Source organism: Histomonas meleagridis (genome assembly GCF_020186115.1).
Source record: "Histomonas meleagridis strain 2922-C6/04-10x chromosome Unknown contig_20, whole genome shotgun sequence".
Taxonomy (NCBI): Eukaryota; Parabasalia; order Tritrichomonadida; family Dientamoebidae; genus Histomonas; species Histomonas meleagridis.
The window spans coordinates 2557571-2580403 of record NW_027150805.1 but is presented as its reverse complement, the minus strand read 5'-3'; the positions used below and the strand labels follow the sequence as shown (position 1 = coordinate 2580403).

General features: G+C 25.4%; 1 protein-coding gene across 1 annotated transcript; it reads left to right on the top strand.

Moving 5' to 3' along the window:
- Window positions 1–19040: 19040 nt before the first annotated feature.
- GO595_003313 (uncharacterized protein) lies at window positions 19041–19382 on the top strand (the record flags this gene model as incomplete). The annotated part of the gene is made up of 1 exon (XM_067916320.1): window positions 19041–19382. The coding sequence occupies one exon, from the start codon at window positions 19041–19043 to the stop codon at window positions 19380–19382; it is 342 nt and encodes a 113-aa protein (XP_067777114.1).
- Between the last annotated feature and the right edge of the window lie 3451 nt (window positions 19383–22833).

The window sequence follows — 22833 nt, the reverse complement described above, 5'->3', positions numbered from 1 at the left end:
AAATGTATTAATTAATGAATTTGATAGAAAGAAACTCAGCGTGATCGTATACGAAATTTCCATCGTTTGAGTCAAAACAAATGTTTGTGTATATGTTAGAATAGATATATTCAATTTATCAAATGTATTCGAATTGGTTAATATATTAGATTGCGTATACGTATTTGATATAATAAATGTATTCGAATTAGTATATGTATATGAATTTGTGAATATTTGTGTATCTGTAAGCATATTTGATTTTGTAAATGTATTCGATTTCGAATATGTATTTGATTGGGTAAATTTATTTGATTTAGTAAATGTATCTGTAGTAAATTTATCCAGTGACCCCTGAAGTGTAATTCCATTGTTGCTTTGAATAGGAATACTAGATATTGTATAAATATAATCATGTCCTTCATAAACAGCATGTAAACGTATAGTTACAATACCTTGTGGTAAAAGATATAATGTGTATTCTCTTTTTCCAATTTCTGTATCATCAACATGAACAAAATCTGTGATGTTCCATTCATTGGTGATTGAATTTTTGTCTAGAGCTATAGTTCCATTATAAATATTAAATGTTCCATTGAGATACAGTCCACCTAAGTAAAAAGTCCATCCAGACGAAATCTGATCAGGCGTGAAACCTTTTCCCAATGAAACAGATAAAATCAAACACCCCATTTGATGTGTTAAATATCCATTTGTTATATTACTATCACGTGATGCTTTTATTTTTGTTGAACAATAAATATTAAATTTTTTTTGATCTTCTTCAGTATTTTGAATACTTGTATCAATTCGTATGTTACCATCACTAGAGACATCCGCAAAATATGGAGAGTACACAGAAAATGTTACTTCTTCTGTTGCATCCTGGAAATAAATACCTCGTCCAGTTTCAAGTGGTATAAGGGTGTTTTCAGAGCATTTATATGGAACATTAAAATATAAATTTTCCATATCGCTATGTGGTGCGTCAATAACAGTAATACCAACCATGTCTCCATCTTCCAAATTATTAACTGATAGAATGAATTCGGTTGGGGTTTCAAGTGAAGATTCTATTGATAGATTATGAATAATTTTTTCAACATTTAAATTTTTTTGTGCTTTAATTTCTTTTAGTGAGGAAAAATATTTAGTGCCATCTTTCGTATGGCGTAAGTGACTTCTTATACAAGAGGTTGCAACAAAGATCACCCAGAAACCCAATTTGAACAAATTTGAAACTCATCACTTTTTGAATTCGATGAAATTTGAATGTATCAACTCTCAAAGTTTTTAATATAATTTGGCTGTTTATGTGTAAATCATTCAAAACCGGTGAACTCAAATTTTGAAATTTTTTATGAGATCAAAACTGGTACGTATCAGGCTTAGAACAGAAATATAGAACTTTTGGTATTGAAAACGGAGAACGCCGTTAGCGTGTTGAGGGTTTTGGGTGGTATCAGATAGAAATGAACGATTTCCATCATTTATTGTTAATAATTGTGAAAGAGGTACCGAAACAGAGCGTGAGATTGTTCTGGATTTTGGCTCCTCTTAAGATAACTTCCTATGTAAGTTCTATCAACTCATGTCCATAAATAATGTTGAAGCATTGGCCTAGGTATTGGTTCTGGTTCCAAATCAATGAACTCAACTAACGTTTTAACAGATTCGCATGATGGGGACAAATCATATTGATCAAAATTTGTTGGTATTGTTGGATAAATTGGGACATTATCATATCCTTTAAGACTTTGCTCAATTCGAGACTCCAAAACCATGTTGATATAATTATTTTTGAAATGTATTCACTTTTTAACACATAAAAAATCAAAGAATAACATATGCTAAAATTATATTTTATTGAAGTAAAAAACATAAATTAAAAATTTATATTACATTCTTCATAAAAATGGCACTCTTATAACCATTGATCAGTTTCATAATTTTTGAAGTTTTGCAATTCTTCGCCAGCTGGTGCAACTTCTTTGATTTCTTCATCTGAAAATTCCTTCGATTTCATCATATTTACTGTTTGTTTTTTATTCCTACGAAAAACAAATATAACAATTCCAATAATTATTAAAACAATTGCAACTGAAACACATATGATACTAATAAGAAGAGCATTGGATATATTTTGTTCTTGCATTGATAGCATTTCTTTAGTTATTGTGTAAAAATTGATATCATATGCAGAATAGAAGTAAAATGTTGAATAAAAATAAACTTTATAATGATAGTATATAATTTCAGATAGAAGAAATGTGTAAAGAGAATCAGTAAATGTATAAAATAATGTGTTGGTTATAAATGTACTTATACTTATTGTCTCTGAAATATATAATGACTGAGTTAAAACTAATGAATATGACAATGTTATTGTATAAAGATTTGAATTGTGTAATGTATTTGAATTATTAATTGCATGTGATTTAGAAAATGTGTTTGAGTTACTTAATGTATTGGACTTAGCAAATGTATTGCATTGAATAAATGTATTTGAGTTACTATATTTACTTGATTGTGTAAATGTATTTGTCTGTGCTAATGTATTTGATTGTAAATATGTATTTGATTGATCAAGTGCATTAGTAAATAATTTATTGTTTATGAGATTTGAATAATGCTTTAATCGAATAATCGATGTTTTATATATTATACATATTATTTTTATAAATTGAGGTGATTGTAATGTTGGAATAATCTTTTTGAACTTCTTGAATTGCACTTCAGTTACTCACCATCCTGGAATATAATCCGGATATTTATTTCTACTCTAAACACATTAATTCTCTGAAATTATCGATAATTCGTTTCCCTTGTTTGCGAGGATAAAATAAACCGTTAATGTTAACATATAAAATTTACAAACGTTCGCTTAAAATTGGTGTCAATAGTAAACGGATTCTTTTAAAATGAAAAATAACAAAGAACCAATTATTTCAAATAATTCAGTATTAATATCAATACTAGACTCCAGAATAGGGCAAATAGAAGCACTGACACTTCCAGGAGATAAACAAAGAATTGAGATAATCAAAGCAATCAAAGGAATCAAAGAATATTCTAAAAAGTTATCAGCTTTTCTCGACTATTTAATCAATTATTCTTTCATGACTAACACATATTTAAGCGATTTGCGTGAAAAAGTAAGTATCAATCAAAATTACAAAAACCAAAACAAAAGAATTAAAAACATTGCGCAACTGTTAAACACAGACGAAGGGGGCATTGAGGATAAAATTCAAAAGCTAAATAATAGAAATCAAGATTATAAAAAATCGTTAAGTATCGCTAACGCTAAAGACGGACACTTAAGCGAAGCACTAGCAAAGGTATCCAATAAATTCACAGGTAATTTCAATCAGACCTCATCATTTGGAGATAATTCGAAAATAAAATCTTTTATTTCCTCCTCAAGTAATAGCCCGCGAACCAACGCCAAAGCAAAAGACAAAAAATTTAATGTCCAAAGCTTATCTTCAGATGATGAAACTTATCATCAAATAAAGAAACCATACTCACATAGCCATGGAGAGAAAGCCAATAATAAAAAGGCAAGTTACAAAAATAAGACAAAATTTTACGATTCTTCTTCCGATGATGAATCATTATATCATAATAAATATCAAACCCGTAAAACAGAGCCAAAAAAGCCAAGCGATGCACATACTAAACGAAATTATTCAAAACCAATAAATAAACAAACTATAACTTATTCTTCATCTGATGATGATAATAATTCAAATAAACAAAAATTTTCATCATCGAGTGAAGAAACATTTTCTCGTCAAAACACGAAAAATAAGGGCTACAAAAAGTACAGTAATTCTTCATCTGATGAAGATTCACATTTCATGAATTCATCTAATCATGAAATTCTGTCAAAGAATACGAAACGTTTTAATTATTCGTCGCTAAGTAGTGATACAGAGCACTTTACTTCTTCCGACAATGAAATTTCGAATCGATATTCATCATCTGAAAATTATCAAAAACCGCAAAAAAAGACAATTCGAACAAACAAAAGACAAAGAAACTCTTCAGAAGACGACTTGAAGCGGTTTTCTGATGACGAAAGTTTCGGGAAGAAAAATCAGAAAAATCGAAACAATTTATCGATTTCATCTGAGGAATACAAAGAAAGTTTAAACGAGCGGTTCCAGGAAATCGAGGACGAACTCACTGTGCTCAAGAAAGAGTTCAAACGGAAGTTTCAAGCTGCACGAAAACAATAACAAAATATAAATAAAAACTATTTATAATCTTTAAAATACACAAAATAATTAACAAATTTATCTTTTTTTACAATAATTTGGAATATACATTTGAAGAAAATCTTTTCATAATATAATATATTTGTTTATTTCTTGTATGAAAATCAAATTAGAATTCTGATTTTGCATAAAACCATTAAATCTAAAATGAAAGATATCTTAATAGTAAATTTATTGCATTATTAAAAGCCAATCATTTATCTGAATTAATAATTTGAAGATTTTTATAAAAACAAAATTTACTACACATAAAACATATTTATTACAATATCTGCGGGGTCCTCAGCCCAGGTTCCATTTGCTGATTTCTCATTTTTTCTTTTCTTAGTATTTCGTCAGCCTTTTCCTTATTAATTCCTGATTGCTTCACGAGTTCACTATCCCAATCATTTTCGGACATTCTCATCACAGCTCTGTGCTGCGAATTTATAATTTCGGCCATTTGCACAATACTATTTTCTCTTTCGACGAAAGTTCTTTTTACAAAAGATATCAATTCACTTAATTGCTGTAATTGCAACGACATTTTCTGTGTTCCGTTTTCACCAATTGGCGACATTTTAATTTGCGTATTTGTCATTGTCATTAACTCTCTTCTCATACTCGAGAGTAATTGACTTTGTTCATTTTCATTCGTATTAAATTCATAAACAGCAGAAGGCAACGAAAACAAATCGAAAAGTTTTTGAAGTTTTTCAAGAAGTTCTTTCAGAAATTCTTTCGGATTATCAATGAAAGAACCCTCAACAAATCGATGCAATGAATTAACAACAGTTAAATATTGCGATTTTAATGATTTGATTTGCGATTCATATTTATGTACAAGTGAACTACTTTTACGAACTTCGTTTTTAAGGTCATTAAATTGCTTTTGTGCAATTGATGAATGTGATAATTTGTTTTGAAGTTGGTGAAGTTCATTTTCAAGTGTTCGCGTTTTAGTTGTTAATTCTGATATCTTTTGATTGGATTCAGCGATTTCGTTTTGAAGTTGACGCGAATATGTATTTAATTCACGTGATTTCTTTTGTTCTTTTTGAAGTTGAATTTTAAGTGTTTCATTTTGTTGTTTATGTTGTGAAAGTTCTTCAATTAATTTACGGATTTGTAAAGAAAGATTTTTATTATTGTTTTGTAAGTTTTGAAGTTGTTGTGTTAATTGTGAATTTGATTCCTTAAGTAAATCTAATTCTTTAAGATTAGAAGAATAACGATTCTTAAGTTCCGTAAGTTGATTATTTGATGATTGATTTGTATCTTTTAGATTTAATATACTTGAATTAAGACTTTTGTTTTCATTCGCTATCGTTTGAATATTTGTGTTGAGTTGATTGTACTTTTTGAGAATAATTGAATACCTCGATTCAATTTGTTTGAGCTTTGAATCTCTTTCAATTATTGACTTGTTCAGACGGTTATTAGCGTTGTTTAATTCTTCGATTTCTTTTGTTTGCTGATGAATTTGTTGTTGAAGTGTTTCAAGTTGAGAGTTATTTGAATCAAGTAAATTCTCTTTATTTTGTAATTCATTTTTACAATTTTTATATTCTTCATTAATTTTATTTAATGTGTTTTGAAGTGATTTTTGTGCATCCAAAATTGAAATTATTTGTTTCTTTTGATTTTCAATTGTATTATTTGCAGATGTTATATCATTTTCAAGTGTGTGAATCTGTAATTCAGTTGTTTCTTTATCAAATTGTAAATGATTAATTTGCGTTTGAAGATTATCAATTGTATTTTGTTTGTTGTTAATTGATTTATTAAGTTTATCAATTAAAGTTTTGTTTTCTGTTTGAATTTGATTAAATTTTTCCGAATTCTTTTTGCGTTCTTCTTCCAAATTATTAATTCGTAATTGCAATGATTCGTTTTCTGTTTGTGATTCACTTAATTGGTTTTGTAATTCATTAATAACATTTAAATTATCTGCAAAATTATTTGATGATTGACTTAATTTGAGTTTTAATTGATTATTTTCTTTTTTGAGTGAATTTATTGTTTCCATATTCTTTTGTATTGTGTTATTTGAATTGTTTATTTTATATTTATTTGTTTCGTTTTCATTTTGTAATTCCAATATTTGATTTTGAAGATTTTCGATTTCATCTAAATTGTCTTTATTCGAATTTTCTGTTTTATTTAAATTACTTTGAAGAGTTTTAATTTGTTCCAAATTATTTTTATTTGCGTTTTCTAACTCTTTAATTTTTACTTGAAGTAAAATCACTTGATCTGATTTCGTTTTATTGGAATTTTCAAGTTGAGTTTGAAGCGAATTTATTTGTTCTAAATTGTCTTTATTAACATTTTCTAATTCATCAATTTTAGTTTGAAGTGAAATTTCTATTTCAGATTTCTTTTTGTTTAATTTTTCGATTTGTTTTTGGAGTGAATTTATTTGACTTAAATTGTCTTTGTTGGTATTTTTCATTTCATTTAGTGCGTTTTGCAGTGATATTACTTGATCAGATTTCTTTTTGTTTGATAACTCAATTTGCATTTGAAGTAAATCTATTTGATCTAAATTAATTTTATTTGTGTTTTCTAATTCGTCAATTTTTGCTTGAAGTGTTTCAACTTGATCAAATTTTTCTTTATTTGTACTTTCTAACTCAAAAATTTTAGCTTGTAAGGAAATTTTTTGATCTGCTTTTTCTTTATTTGAATTTTCAAGTTGATTTTGAAGTTCTTTTATTTGTTTCAAATTATTTTTGTTTGAGTTATTTAATTCATCAATTTTTGTTTGTAATGAAATTTCTTTTTCGGATTTTTCTTTATTTGATATTTCTAATTGATTTTGAAGTTCTTTTATTCGTTTCAAATTATCTTTATTTGCGTTTTCTAATTCATCAATTTTTGGTTGAAGAGAAATTTCTTGATCTAATTTTTCTTTATTTGATATTTCTAATTGATTTTGAAGAGATTTTATTTGTTTCAGATTATTTTTATTTGTGTTTTCTAATTCATCAATTTTAATTTGCAAATTATTCATTTGTTCTAAATTCTTTTTATTATCATTATTTGTTTCATTTATTTTATTTTTATTATTTGCATTTTCTGATTTTAATATTTTATTTTCTTGCGTTAATTGATTTGCAATTAATTTCGTGTTTTGATATTGTTTTTGAATCACTGCAATTCTATCTTCAGCAGAATTTAATTTATCTAATGTTTCATGAATCTCATTTAATAATTTTCCATTTTCTTCTTCTTTTATTTCCAATTGATCTTTAACATTCTTTAATTCCTTTTCAAAGTTTTTGTTAATTTTGGAAAGATTTGTTAAGTTTTTATTTGTTTCATTTAATTTAACTTGTATATTTGATTTTGATACATCAATTTCTTTATTCTTTTGATTTAATTTATCTATTTTTTCATTTAATTCTGTTAATTGTTGTTTATTATTTAATAATTCTGTTTCAAGTTTTTTCAATTGTTTATTTTTATCAGAAATAATTTGTTCGAATTCAATTTTATTTTTTTCTTTTTCTGATATAATATTTTCGTTTTCGAATTCTTTTTCTTGTAATTGATTTTGCAAATCATTAATAATCGAATTATTTTTATTAATTTCATTTTGTAAATTGAAAATTTTTGTTTTGTTTTGGATTTTTGCTTGTTGTATATCTGTTTTTTGTTGTTTAATTTCTTTATTAGCTTCATCTAATGAATCTTTAAGTTGTTGAATTTCTAATTCTAAATTTATTTGATTTTTTTCATGTTCTTTTCCATTGTCAATATTTTGCTGCTTAAGTTTATTAATTAGATTTTCATATTGTTGAAGTTTTTTAGATTCGTTTTGTGTTGAAATAATTTGTTGTTGAAGTTGTTCTTTTAAGTTTTCGATTGAAATATTTTGTTCTTCAATTGTTTTTTGAAGAGATTCGATTTGTTTTGTTAATAAAGAATTTTGATTATTTTGCTTTTGTTGAACAGAAGAAGATTTCGATAGTAAATCTTGAAGACTATTTATTTCATTTTTAGATTTAGTTAAACTATTATTTAATTGTTGATTATTTTCAGTCAGTGAATCAATTTCGTCTTTAAATTGAGTTAAACTATCATTTAATTGTTTATTATATTTAGTTAATAAATCAATTTCATTTTTAGCATTATTTAAACTATTATTTAATTCTTTATTGTTTTTAGTAAGTGAATCAACTTCATTTTTATATTTTTCTATATCATTGTTTAATTGTTTATTATCTTTTACTAAAATATTAATTTCATTTTTGTATTTTTCTAAATTATCATTTAATTCTTGTTTATCTTTTGTAAGTAAATCAATTTCATCATTAAATTTGGTTAAGTTATCGTTTAGTTGTTGATTATCGTTAGTTAATGTATTAATTTTCTTATTTAAATCTTTTTCTTTTTGTGCTTGTGATTTATTATGTCTCTTAATTTGACTTTGGAATTTTTGATAATCGTTCTTAAATATATTAATTTGTTGCTGAAGTTCATTAACTTGATTTAAAAGTTGGAGATTTTTATCTTCCAAATTTTTATTAATTGTTTCAATTTCATTTATTTTAAGTTTATTTTCGTCTAATAATTCGTCTTTAGCTTTAATTTGTTCATTGTTTTGTTTAATTATTTGTTGAAGTTTATCATATTGACTTTTAAGTTCTTCAAATTTCTTTTGAAGATTCTCTAATGAAATTGTTAAATTTTTGTTAATGCTTTGAGTTTCTTGTAAATCTTGTTTTAGCTTTTCATTTTCTTTGTTATATGAATCTGCTAAATTTTGTAATTGTTGAATTTTCTCTTCATATTTATCATTTTTAAGGTTTTGTGATGTTTGATTTTCATGTAAATTATTTATTTCTTTGTTTAATTTATTATTTTTCATTTCAAGTGAATTATTTTGTTCTTTTAATTCGTTAATTTTTTCTTGAAGTTCTTCAATTTGTTTACTTAGTTCATCATTTTGTGAATTTAAATTTTCATTTTGTTGTTTCAAAATATTCTTTTTCTGTTTATATTTATTTGTTTCAAATTGTCGTAATTGTTTTTCTTTTTCATAATTTCGTTCTATTTGCGCCTTTTGTATTTCGATTGAAGATTTTTCTGCTTTCAATTGTGAAAATTGATTATTTTTGTTTTGTATTGTTTCTCTTAAATTAATTAATTCATTATTTACATCATTAATTTCATTCTCTAAAATTTGATTTTGAGTTTTCTGTGATGAAATTTCTTCATTTAATTCATTAATTTGCTTTAAGTATTGAGTTATTTCAAGATTTTTAGATTTTATTTCTTTATTTGCATTTTCTAAATTCTTTTTTAATTGTTCGTTTAGCATTTGTTCATTTGTATTCTTTTTATTAGCTTTTTCTTGACTCTGAAGTAAATTTGATAATTTGTCTTCATATTCAGCAATTTTTAATTTGGAATTATGTAATTCATCTGTTAAATTATTAATTTGTTCATGATTTTCATCAAGATTTCCTTCGATTTCTGAAATATGTTTCTTTAATTTATCTAAATCATTTTGTTTTTTGTTTATTTCATTTTGTTGCGTTTGAAGTTTTCGATTTAATGATTCGATTTCAATTTCTTTTTCTTTAATATTTTTCAGGTTATTTATTTGTTGATTTTCAATTTCTTCTTTTTCATTTGTTAAATCTTTAATAATTGTATTCAGCTCTTGAATTTTATTTGAATTAAAATCATTTAATAAATCAATTTGAGTTTGAAGTTCTTTATTTTTATTATTTAATTCGCCAATTTTATTTTGTAAATTTTGTTTTATTTCATTATTTAATTTTTCCAAATTGGAACATTTTTCTTTTTCTTTTTGAATTTCGTTATTTAGTTGTTCAACATCTTCTTTATGTTTATTTTCTTCTTTTAGAAGTTGCTTTTTTAATTCAACAATTTGATTATCTTTTTCTTTAAGATTATTTTCGATTTCATTTTTTTCTTGAATAAGTTTTTCTGCTTTAGCTTTTAAGTTTAAATCATTTTTCGTAGATAAATCTTCAAAATCTTTAATCTGTTGATTTAACTCTTTTATTGATTGATTTAAATTTTGATTTTCTTCTAATAATTCTTGATTTTGAAGTTGCAATGTTTCCATTTCTTTTATTTGTTCTTGTAATTGTTTAATTCTTGTTTCATATGATTTCTTTTGTGCATTTAATAAATTTTCTTGTCTTTCTTTCAGTTTTTCCATCATTTTTTCAGTATTTTCTTTTTCTTTTTGAGAATTACGAATTTGATCATTTAATTCTTCAATTTTTTGATTTGCATTTTCATTTTCAATTAAATAATTCTGTATTTTATTTTGATTTTCTTCGTTTTCTTTTTGATATTGTTCTAAATCTTTTTTAATTGATTTTTGTTGTTCTTTAAGTTGATCAATTAAATTTTGTTTTTGATTAATTTCTTTATCTTTCTCAAATATTGATTTAGATAATTCTTGATTTTGTTTTTCACTGTTTGCAAGTTTTTGCTTGATATTTGTCATTTCATTATTAACTGTCGATAAATGAGAATAATTCGAATCTAAATTTTGAAGTTGAAGTTTTAGTTCTTCATTTTTTTGTATTAAAGTATCATTTTCGTTTGTAAGTTCTTCAATTTGGAATCTCTCAAAACGTTCTGAAGCTTGTCTTCGAAGTTCAATTGAAACAAAATCTCGATTCAGAATTATTAAATGTGGTAATGTGTAAACACAATATAATAATGAATCAAAATCATATGAAATTGGACACCCTTCAATATCAAAGTTTATCAAGTTTTTTAAATTTTGGAGTTTGAGGAAATCATGTCTATTAAATAATGCATTATTATTAATTCGAAACGTTTTTAATTTAACTAACGAAAGTATGTTTGAGGGAATTTCTTCAATTGAATTATGGTTTAAAGTAAGATCCTCTAAATTATGAAGTGATAAAATTGGTTCCATTGATATGATTTTATTCCAACTTAAGTTTAATCTTTTGAGATTGGGAAGCGACTTTAACCCATTAATTTCTTTTATTCCATGACCAATTAAAGAAAGCTCACGAAGGAATTGGAATTTTTCTATAGGCATGATTTGTGATATTATAACATTTGTTCCTGTGTTATCGTATCTAAATGTAATTACATCGCGTGAATTAGTTTGCTTTGTTATTTTCTGTATAAAAGCATCATTGAATATGGTTCCGCTTCCTGCCAGAGTTGGCGCGCTCATACAGAAGAACCGTTTAAAAATTATAACCGCTGTTTTTATTAAACGTGCTCTTTTGAATCGACGATATATATAAAGTATACAATAAGATAAAACTCATTTTCTATAATTATCAAGCTCAATTTTGATAAATTTCATACAACAATATAATGAAATTTTATGATTGAACATATTTACTTATTATTTATTTTTAATGGCTCAGGTGATTATCTGATGATCAATTAAATATACCATTAAGTTAATGTTTAAATAAATTCCAAAAGAACTACAAAACATTGATTATTTTCTGCAACATTTTTTATGAGTTTGTGATTTAATATTTAAAAAAAAATATATATACGTATTTTAATTTTAATGATATCATTATTTTTCTAATTTCATCATAAAAATTGGAAATAATTCCAATCTTCGATAAGTTATGTGTGTTACTAATGATCAGGTCTCTAATTTAGATTTTCTGCTTGTTGCACCGGTGAAATTTCATGAAAAAATGTCAAATCACATTTCTATAACCTAAAACCGTCAAAATATTTTCGCAAATGAGCAAAGAAGAAGAACTCTCAGAACTGGAAGCACAGGCTATCAATATGTTTGCTTCAAACGATTTCAAAAAGTCTATATATGAACCACTTGCAACTCATTTGGAGGAAATCATTTCAAAGAAACAACTTAAATCTCCACTTGAATCCCAAACAAAATCTTTTTTAAATGACTTTTCACCTCAAATCATTACTTCTATTTTGACAACGTATGTTAATGAATCTTTTTCTCATGTTCGCGAATATAACAATATACTCAATCTTTACACTAAAATTCTCAGAACATTTCTTGTATCTGAGGAATACACGGGATTTGTTGGAGCAGCAAAGCGAATTATAACAACACGAACGAATCATTTTTATAAGACAACTGAGTCAATCGGCTTTTTTTCACTTGATATACAACCGACTTCGCAATATTTCAAAGCAAACCTCAAGACATTTAATGATTCTAAACCAGTAGAATATGTTTCAAATTATCTGAAAGAAAATAAATCTAATTTCTCAATTCCAGTTATCAATCAAGTCATTACAATCCTTTACCCATTAAATATGAACCTTAAGGAAGATGTTATACATTTTTTAAAGCAACTTCTTCTTTCTCTTAAAGAATGGATAATTTCACTTGATGACAAAAAACTTAAAGAAGTTGATGAAAAAACATTTAACTCATTAATTGCTAACTTGAGGAGATTTTTTTTAAGTCGAATGCGTGATTATACTTCTGACTTAGATGAGATACGATTTTCATTTTATATCAAATATATTGAATCTGGTATTCTTGCAAAACAATTTAAAGGCATTCGAGAGCTTCGAAATATGATGCCATCATATTATATGGATTCATCACGAGAATTCACATCGAAATTAAAGAATTCAAGTTTTCTTCGAGTAATGCTTGGAGGTATGCATCAAGAACTTGTGAGTGATTTTTCATATATTTTTGAGCAAATGATAAAGAATGAGGATGCTACAACAGAAGATTTTCATCGATTTTGGCTCTTGGTTGTAAATCAGCATCAAAGTGTAATTGAATGCTTTATGAGCGCCTTTTCAAAAATTGTATGCGGTCCCAAAAAGTTGGACTTAATCCCATTATTTATTTCATATATTAAAGATATGGACAAATTTCCTAATGAAACACTTTCTGTAATTAAGAAAATATCTTCTTCTTGTACATCTTTACAATTAAAATTATTATTTGAGATAGTTTCAGAACAATATATGAAACAAAAAATCGATCCAAATTGGCAACAAACATATATTGACACATTAACAAAACTTGTGTCATCTAAAGATAAAGAATTTTGCGAGAAATTACAAGAGCAATGTTTTGAAATGATACAAAATAACCAAAACATTGAATACGCATTACCATTATTTAATGCTTCATGTGTTAAAGTATCGACAGAGAAAGCGAAAACATATTATAATTCTGTTTTAAATGTTATCTCATCAGGGAATGTTAATATTGAACCATATTTAGATTTGATAGTAAAAATCTTAAAGAATTGTGATGAACCATTATCGAATGAAGAGTTTAACCAATTATTAAAATTCACAGAGCCATTATTAGAAGATAATTCCAAAGTTATTATAAACTTTTATTCAAAGTTACAAGAAGTTAAAAGTTTAAAGAAAGAAGAAATGCAATATTCGATATTTAAAATGATATGTAAATCGAATACATTTGATAAAAGTTCATTTGATTTCACAAAGAAATTATTTGAAAGATTAAATAATAATAATATAAATGTAGTTGTTAATAAGTGTAAAGGATTAAAATATTTATGGAAATTATTGGAAAATACTTCAAATGATGATATTATTAGTTATTTAATTAAATTATATAAAAAGGCACCACTTTTATTCATAAAAAAATGTTCGAAACATTTTAGTAACGTTGGATATTTAATGGCGTTAAAGAAATATGTATTAATTCAAAAGGATGAAATTGATTTTGATTCATATGGCATAGAACCTAATCGATGTTTTGCTGATGAAGATTATTCTGAGATTTCATTAATTGGTGATATTGAATGTAAATTAAAATTATTAAATTTCACTTCTTTCACACAGTTTGTTAAAATGATAGCTAAAAGAATGGGTACAAATCCGAAGTCAATTGTTGTCACTAATTATGAACAAGTACCAATTAATAATGACAATTTTATAATACAGAATGATATGAAATATATTATTTCAACTAAATATAATACACAAAATTATAATAATTATGATAGTTATGGAAATCCTTCTTATAATTATGGTAATCCTTCATATAATTATGGAAATCCTTCTTATAACTATAATAATCCTTCTTATAATTATGGAAATCCTTCTTATAACTATGGTAATCCTTATGGGGATACATCTTATAACTATGGTAATCCTTATGGTGATAATAATGCTTCTTCTAATTATGGTAATCCTTATGGTGATAATAATAATAATCCATTTAGAAAAGAAAAAACTTTTGATGAAAATCCAAATATTTTCGAAGATGAAACATCGAATTTTTCATGTAATATTTTATTAAAACCAGAGTTTTCAATTCCTTTACTTAAACTTTTAGCAACAGATACACCTACAAAAGCTACGAAACTTGCATATGAATTATTAAATATAATACCAACAATTCCAAATGAACGAAATCTTTTAAATGAAATTTCGAATGATAATGAAAAATGGAATGAGTTTTTAGATCCGAAATTCCCATATTTGTTTTTATATCGACTTAATATGATTGGAAATATCTTTAAGAAGAATGATATTAATTGGATTCATATATTTATAATCACTGGATTTAAGAATATATTACAAATATGTTCAAATCATTTAATAGAAAAAGAATTTGAACAACAACAAGTTTTATTTATATATAGTATCTTAAAACAATTTATATCATATCAAAACGCTAAAGATGAAATTAATAATGTTTTATCAAATGTTACTGAAGATACATTAAATGATTTAATTATATGGATAGGAAAAGTATCAACACGTAAAAACTCAAAAATTTATAATCAAAAATTACTTTCATCATTATTATTTTTATATAAATCATATTCTAAATTTAAGAAAGATTTATCACAAAATATAATAACGAAACTTAAAGAAGATATTGAACCATTAATATTTTATTCTAATCAACAAGTACGTATAGAATTTAAATCAATTTTACTTGGATTACCTAAAAAAGAATATCAATCAATATTAATATCATTATTAACTAAAGCTAATAATAATAATTGTTATGAATATTTTACTTTATTAATACCAATTGTCGAAAAAATCGATAATTCACTTGAAGTATATAATCAAATTATTTCTGTTTTATATAATAAATATGAATTACCAACTAATAATATAATTGAAACATTATTATTCCAACCACCAAAACAAAATTATACTAATGGCTTATTAACTACATTATTACGAATCATAATTAAAATGAAAGAAATTCCAGAAATTGATAATTTCCTTAATTTCTATATTAACAATATCTTTTTCAATTCATATAAATATTATGAACCTAATAAAACATTATTTGATATATTAATTACATTAATTGAAGGCAATCCAAACATTACTAAAAAATTCATAGAAAAAATACAAAAAATTATGGAATTTATTAATCAAAATAAATATGATGTTAATCTAAAAAGTTTATCATCTACATCTAAGTTTAGAGGATTACGTAATTTAGGTGCTACATGTTATATTAATTCGACATTACAACAAATATTTAATATAACAAAAATGAAGAAGTTGGTATTAGAACATGATTTTGAAAAAGATAATGATTGGAGTACACAATTACAAAATGTGTTTTCAAAACTTGAATTTTTCCCTTCAACTTATATCGATCCATCATGTTTCATAAACTTATGGACAGGTTGGGATGGAGAACCTATTAATCCACATGAACAACAAGATGCAGTTGAATTTTTACAAATGTTATTAGAACGATTAGAAGAGAAAGATAAATCATTAACAACAATGTTTAAAGGACAAATCGTTCATAATTTAATAGGTAGAAGTCATGATTATCAATCAGAACGAATTGAAGAATTTACTATATTACCATTAGAAGTTAAAGATCATACAAATGTTGAAGAATCATTAAAAACATTTTTAATACCTGATAAATTTGATGGTAATAATCAATATAAAGTTGATGATATTGGTTTAATAGATGCAGATCTATATCATAAAGTTCGAATTTCACCCGAAATATTAATATTACAATTAAAACGATTTGAATATAATATGTCTAATAATACACGAGAAAAAGTTAATTCATATTATATATTTCCTCATGAACTTGATATCGGAATTATTATGGAAAATCAAGAATCACAAATTTATGATTTAATTGGTATCGTAATGCATATGGGATCAGCTCAAGCAGGACATTATTTCTCACATGTTAAACGTGATGATGGTAAATGGTATACATTTAATGATATTCGAGTTAATAGATGTGATGGTTCTACTTTACCTGAAGAATCTGCAGGTGGTAAAACGAATCAAGTTAATTGGGGTTATTATGGATCATTTAAGAAAGAATTTTATGATAAGGATCAAAACGCATATTTATTATTTTATAAGAAAAGAACTCAAAACATTGATCAACAAATTAATGATTATGATATTAATCAAGAATGTCTTAAACGAATTGATGAAGAAATTAAATATTCGATTTTGGATTCAATTGTAGCATCGCCTAATTTCTCGGAATTAGTATTAAAGTTATGTGAAGCAGATAAAGATGGTAAATTTATATATTCCATTTATTGTCATAACTTAAGTACTAATTCTGATGTTAAAGCTACTTCTAATTTAGCATTACAATGTATGAAACTTTTAGAAGAAAATAAAGATTTTTGTTTACATGTATTAACACAAACTAAAGAAATCGATGAATTCTTAATTCGAAATATTAATAATGAAATGAGATCATCATTTTCGATTTTTATTATTACTGCAATAAATAATATTCAAGAAAATGAAAAATTAAATCAATTTGCTCAATTTCTTATTTCGAAAATGGATATTTTAATGAATTATTTTGGTAATTTTAATGAGTTCTTTAATGTATTTAATGAATTACAAAAGAAAATTCCAAATTTAATTGATAAAGTTATAGAATTTTTATTAGTTATTATACCAAATTATGATCAAACACATACTCAAAAGAAAATATATGAAATCATTGATTTATCATCGATATTTAATATGTTAATTTATTATTTCGAAAATAATAATAATTCAACTGAAAACACTGAAAAAATGAAAAAATTATTTACGAAAGAAAATATTATAAATTGGACAAAGTCTTCTAAACATGATAAATCATTTTCTAAGTTAATGTCAATTCTGTTAAAAGATAATGGATTTACAAGTAATGTATTAATTAATTTATTAAATGAAAAATTAGGCGTTAAACAAATTTCATCATTATTTATCATTGTATTTTCATGTGAAGATTCATTATCTAAACAACGTTGTTCAACATTCATTAATTTCATTAAAGAAAAAGAAATTTTATTGGAATTATCAAAACGTATACATCCAATGAAAGGTAAACTTTGTAAGAATTTTAATGAATCATTTTTACCCGAATTTAAGAATTTCTTTTGTAATATAAAAATTAATCGACAATTTAATGATTTTGTTTATTCTGTTTATTCACAATTCCCTAAAATATCCGAAACTATTGTTGAAGGTGAAGATAAAACACTTTTCCATGAATTATTTGTTACGTTAGTAAACTTACGGAAAATATTTGATACTGTTAAAAAACCTGATTCTGAAATCGATTCTATAATTTGTAATTATTATGATATGTTAAGTTGGGCAATGATTACTGGAGGATTTAAAGATGAATTATATCAATTTTCGAATGATTTCATTAGTTCATTAAAGAAATTTAATGATAATCAACTTACAAAAGGTTATTCGAAATGTTTAAGTTTTATCTTTAATTTAATTAATACAAATCCACAAAAGTTCTTTGAAACTTCATCATTTACTAAGTTTTTAAGTTCTGTTAAAAGATTAAATCCTGATAATTCTATTCGTCTTATCGAACTCATTAAGAATTCTAATAAATATATCGAATTCATAAAGAGTGAAACATTTTTAATTACATTATCTTCATCATTAAAATGGAATTTAGTATTATTAGCTATTACTAATTTAATTAAATCGAATGTTAATCAACAAAATTGTGAATTAACATGTTCAGTTTTATGGACTCCACAAATCTTTGAAACGTCATTAACAACTGATTCGATAGAATATTATCAAATATCATGGTATATCTTAAAGAAGTATCCACAAACAGCTGATTTCTTTTATAAGAACAAATTATACCTTAGTTTAATCAAACGAATTGATCAAGAAATTAAAGGGAAAGTTACATATAGGAAATATGATAATTATATGAATCCTGTTCAATATGTTAAAACTATACGAAAAGATACACTTAAAGCTAAAGCTAATTTATTAGCTAAGTTTAATAATGCATATACTACAATAATCAAAGATAAAAAAGGATTTTTCGGTAAACGTAAATCGAATTCATTATCAAAAGAATGGAAACAAATATTAGACTTAGCTATAATATATAAAGTATCAATAGATCCTTCAGTACCTACATGTAAAGGCTCTGGTGGATTATGTAATTTATTATCATCATTAGTTAACATGGATTATATCTTTTGTAAGCAAATATTTGATTCATTTGCAAAACAAAAACAATCGATTTTATCATGTTTCCCTTATGACTCACAAAAATCAGGTGCGAAATTTCTTGTAACTTTAATCATTCATCTTATTTCTAAAGAACCTGAAAGAATTGTTGAGGCAAATAAATTCATCGCAAAAGAATTTATGTCATTTGCTTGCTTTAGTTTTAATAACTTTAGTGTAATACAAATACTTTGTGACCAATTACAAAATATGATGCAAACAATGGTAAACACTGATCAAATTAAAACAGTAGGCGAAGCTATAAATTGTATTTATGAAAGTACGACTGATCCTTTAATGTTCGGGTCTTCGATTTTTAGAGTCGCATTAAAAATACCAAATCCAAACCCTGTAAAATGGCAACAAAAAGCTGGAGGGTTATTAAGAGAAGAAATTCGTAAAGGTTTGTATATGAATGTCGAGCCGAAAAACGAAATCGAAAAAAATAGAGCAAACGTCGACATATTACTGAACTTCATTAACAAGATATGTCAGACATTTAACTTGCAAATACAAAATATAGGAGTGTCGTTACAGGATATGATGAAGTTGGCCGAGAAATATCAAGCAATTGAGGCAATAGAATTCTCTGAATCTGCTAGTGAATTGGTAACTTTCGGTACAATGCTTGATGAATAAATTTAATGATTTTTTTGAACGTTTAGTGTAATCGAAAAGTGGAAAATTCAATGTTTATGTGATGTGAAGTGGCTTAACGTACAAAATAGGACGATTCTTCGATAAAAAAATTTGTTAATTGAATCATAGTTTTCAGTCAAAAATGTGCAATGTTTGAAAGAGATTTTTTGAAATAGAGAGATTTTACGATCTTTTAATATAAAACGAAATTGATTATTTATCATAAGAAAATTGAAATCAAAATATTTCAGTATCTTCCAAAGAACATCGATAAATTATAAATATTTTTTGGATGTACAAATGATAATTATCAATATGTATTCATTTATTAACAAAACAATATTTTCCAGCCGGCGACCGTTCGCAAATCATGGATATAATCGTTTTGCATTTAATTTACTGGAGCAACCCAATGATTCAATGCGAACGACCGTTATGGTTCGAAATTACGGTTTTTTATTTTTAACGTTCCTCATCGTGTTAATATAAAGTAAAGTTTCCGATCCCCATTCATTGCTTTACAGAAAAGTGGTGTTTAAATAAAATTAGTGGGGAGATAAAAATACCAAAATCAACAAATGAACATATTTTGTATATCAAAGAAAATAACAAATGACCCGGAGTGATGGTGTATTTGATATATCTGAATCAATATCGAAAATTTCAAACATACGCGCCATGATATAATTTTTTGATGACATTTCATTGTATCTCTATCGTAAAAGTGACATCGGTGTAAAATAATTGAATACTTTACGATATATATAAAGTATTGAAAAAGATCGAAAATATTTTGACTCATTGACTTTTCAGATAAATTTTGATCGTTAAATATCTCTTTGATTTGATGTAAACCATACAAAAAGTAGTGATATATCAACCGTTAATATCAGTAACATTCTTACTCACTTCACAATTGTTGTGAATAATTATTCACAATTTTGAATTTGCATAAATAAAAATTAAGGAATGAAGTCTATCTTTGTTCGATGCATTAAATCAGTAGGTTGCTTCGTTTTAAAATTTATCTTTTCAATTAATTTTATTTATTGATATGAAGCAAATTTTATGAATTCATATCGATAATTTTTTGTTTTTTTATCTTTCTAAATATGGCTTGCTTTCTTGTTGCTTAAATATATGTTGAATAAAACAGAGGAACTCAACACCAAAAATTCATTTTATAAAAATTGGATCAAATTTTATCTGAATTTATTAAAAAATATTTAATAAGCATTTAAACATGCTTATCAGAAAAAGAACATTCAAAAAGATTACAGATTTGAATAAAAAGGTACTAACCGAATTTAAAGGTACTAACCCTTTTTGCACTTTTTTGTCACTTTTATTTTTAAAAATGAAGAAATCAAGCGATGCATTCAAGACACCCGCAATTCCAATTGATGAATTTAAAGAACGACTTAAGGGAACAATTTTAAGTGAAGCAGATATAAGGTCATTATTAAGAAATCCTGAATTTCGATCATTACAATTTCGAAACGAACAAGTACTTTTTTTCCGTGAATATTGCGAAAATGTATGTCACGCTTTGTTTAATAACAAAAGGCTCGGAGAGATATTCGATGTAAGTCATGGAGTCATTGCTAAAAAAAAAAAAAAAGCTAAAAATGCAAAAAAAGATTTAGGGCGCCCCAGAATTTTTAATGATGAAGAAGAAAATCAAATAATTGAATATATAATTGAAATGGCAGGAAAAAACGAATTCCTGACGAAACAAGAATTATTACTGTACATAAAGACAAAATTTGGTAAAGAAGTTACAAAAGGATGGCTTGCTGGATTCTTTGAAAATTATAAAGAAAAAATCGGTTTTACTAAAAGCAATACCCCCAAGAAAATACAAGATTAAGTATACCTAGAGAATTTCTTGATGAACATATCGAAAATATTAAAAAATATGTCATTGGTAAAGCAGCCGAATTGGTTTTTAACATTGACGAGATGGGAACCAGCGAATGGGAAGATAAGAAGATAAAAGCGGTTATAGCACCGAGAAATATGTGTCAAGGACCTGTTATGGTACCTGTAAAACGTTCAATTAGGCATCAAACATTAATTTCATGTATAAGTGCAGCAGGTGATGCCATAACCCCAATGACAATTGCTTCTAGTTATCGAGTTTATGATATCTTTCGTACTGGTATAAGAAATGGAATTGACTTGAAAATTTCGATATCAAATCCTCCATACGTGAAAAAAGAAATATTTTACGATTATATCACAAATGTATTTATTCCCTATGTTAATAATCAGCGAAGTATTGAAGGATTTTCGAATGAATTTGCTGTTTTATTAATGGACAATCATTCCTCACATTGCGATCCTGAAATTTTGAAAATTATTGCTGATAATCGAATAATTGTTATAACATTCCCTCCTCATACATCTAACCTTTTTCAAATGCTTGATTTGGTAATATTTGGTGCTATTAAAAATGTTAAAAAAGGTCTCACATCGAAGAAAACCTTGAATGATGTTGCAGCATTAGCTGAAAAGGTTTTCAGGGCATATGAACAAGTTACGACCAGCACTAATGTTCGTTCAAGCTTTGAAAGAGCTGGTATATCTACTGACCTTAATGATAATATTAGGAGAATAATTTTTGATGAGGAAAAGGTTCGAAATTCATTCGAGTTTTCTGAGATCTGGAATATAAATTTTGATAAATCCAAAGAAGATTAAATACAAACTGGGGTTTTATTAACAAAGAATACTTCCCAGAAGGTATCTTTGAATGAACACCGATAAATTTTAAAAATATCTAAAATTTAATGAGAAAAACGAAAAAATTTAAAATTTGAAAAAGTGCGTATAACATCTCACCTGATTAAATATTCAAGATTAAAGTTTAGTATTAATAATTAAATCATATATATTTTATATATTTATCATAAATTTAATCTTAAATATAGTCTATCAAAAGATATTTTAATTTTTTTTGTTCAAATTTCTGAAAAAGTGCTTAAGGGGTTAGTACCTCTAAATTCGGTTAGTACCTTTTTATTCAAATCTGTACTTCATTTAATTGAGGGGTAAAATGATTTTATAAAAATTTTTCTGCAAAATTCCAATTTCTTTTATCCTGCTATTCACTTCTTGTCTGCATATCATTGCCATGCATATGGCAATAAAAAAAGTTTTACTCAATTTTTGGCTAACGCTATTGGATATATAAACCGAATTATATCACAATCATATCAAAAGCATCAATTCTTAATGTTTTAATTACAACAGTAAAAGGAGCTGAAGATGTACAATAAATAAAGTTTTGAAGGAGAAGAAGTATTTCTAATGGGTATACAAAAAAAAGAACAGTATATTTATTCATCTAATGGGCTATTTGGAATTTTTTCCAAATAGCATTTCATTAAACAACTAGGAAAGAAATACAAATTTATTCTGCACGTATTATGATGAATGTGATGTTATA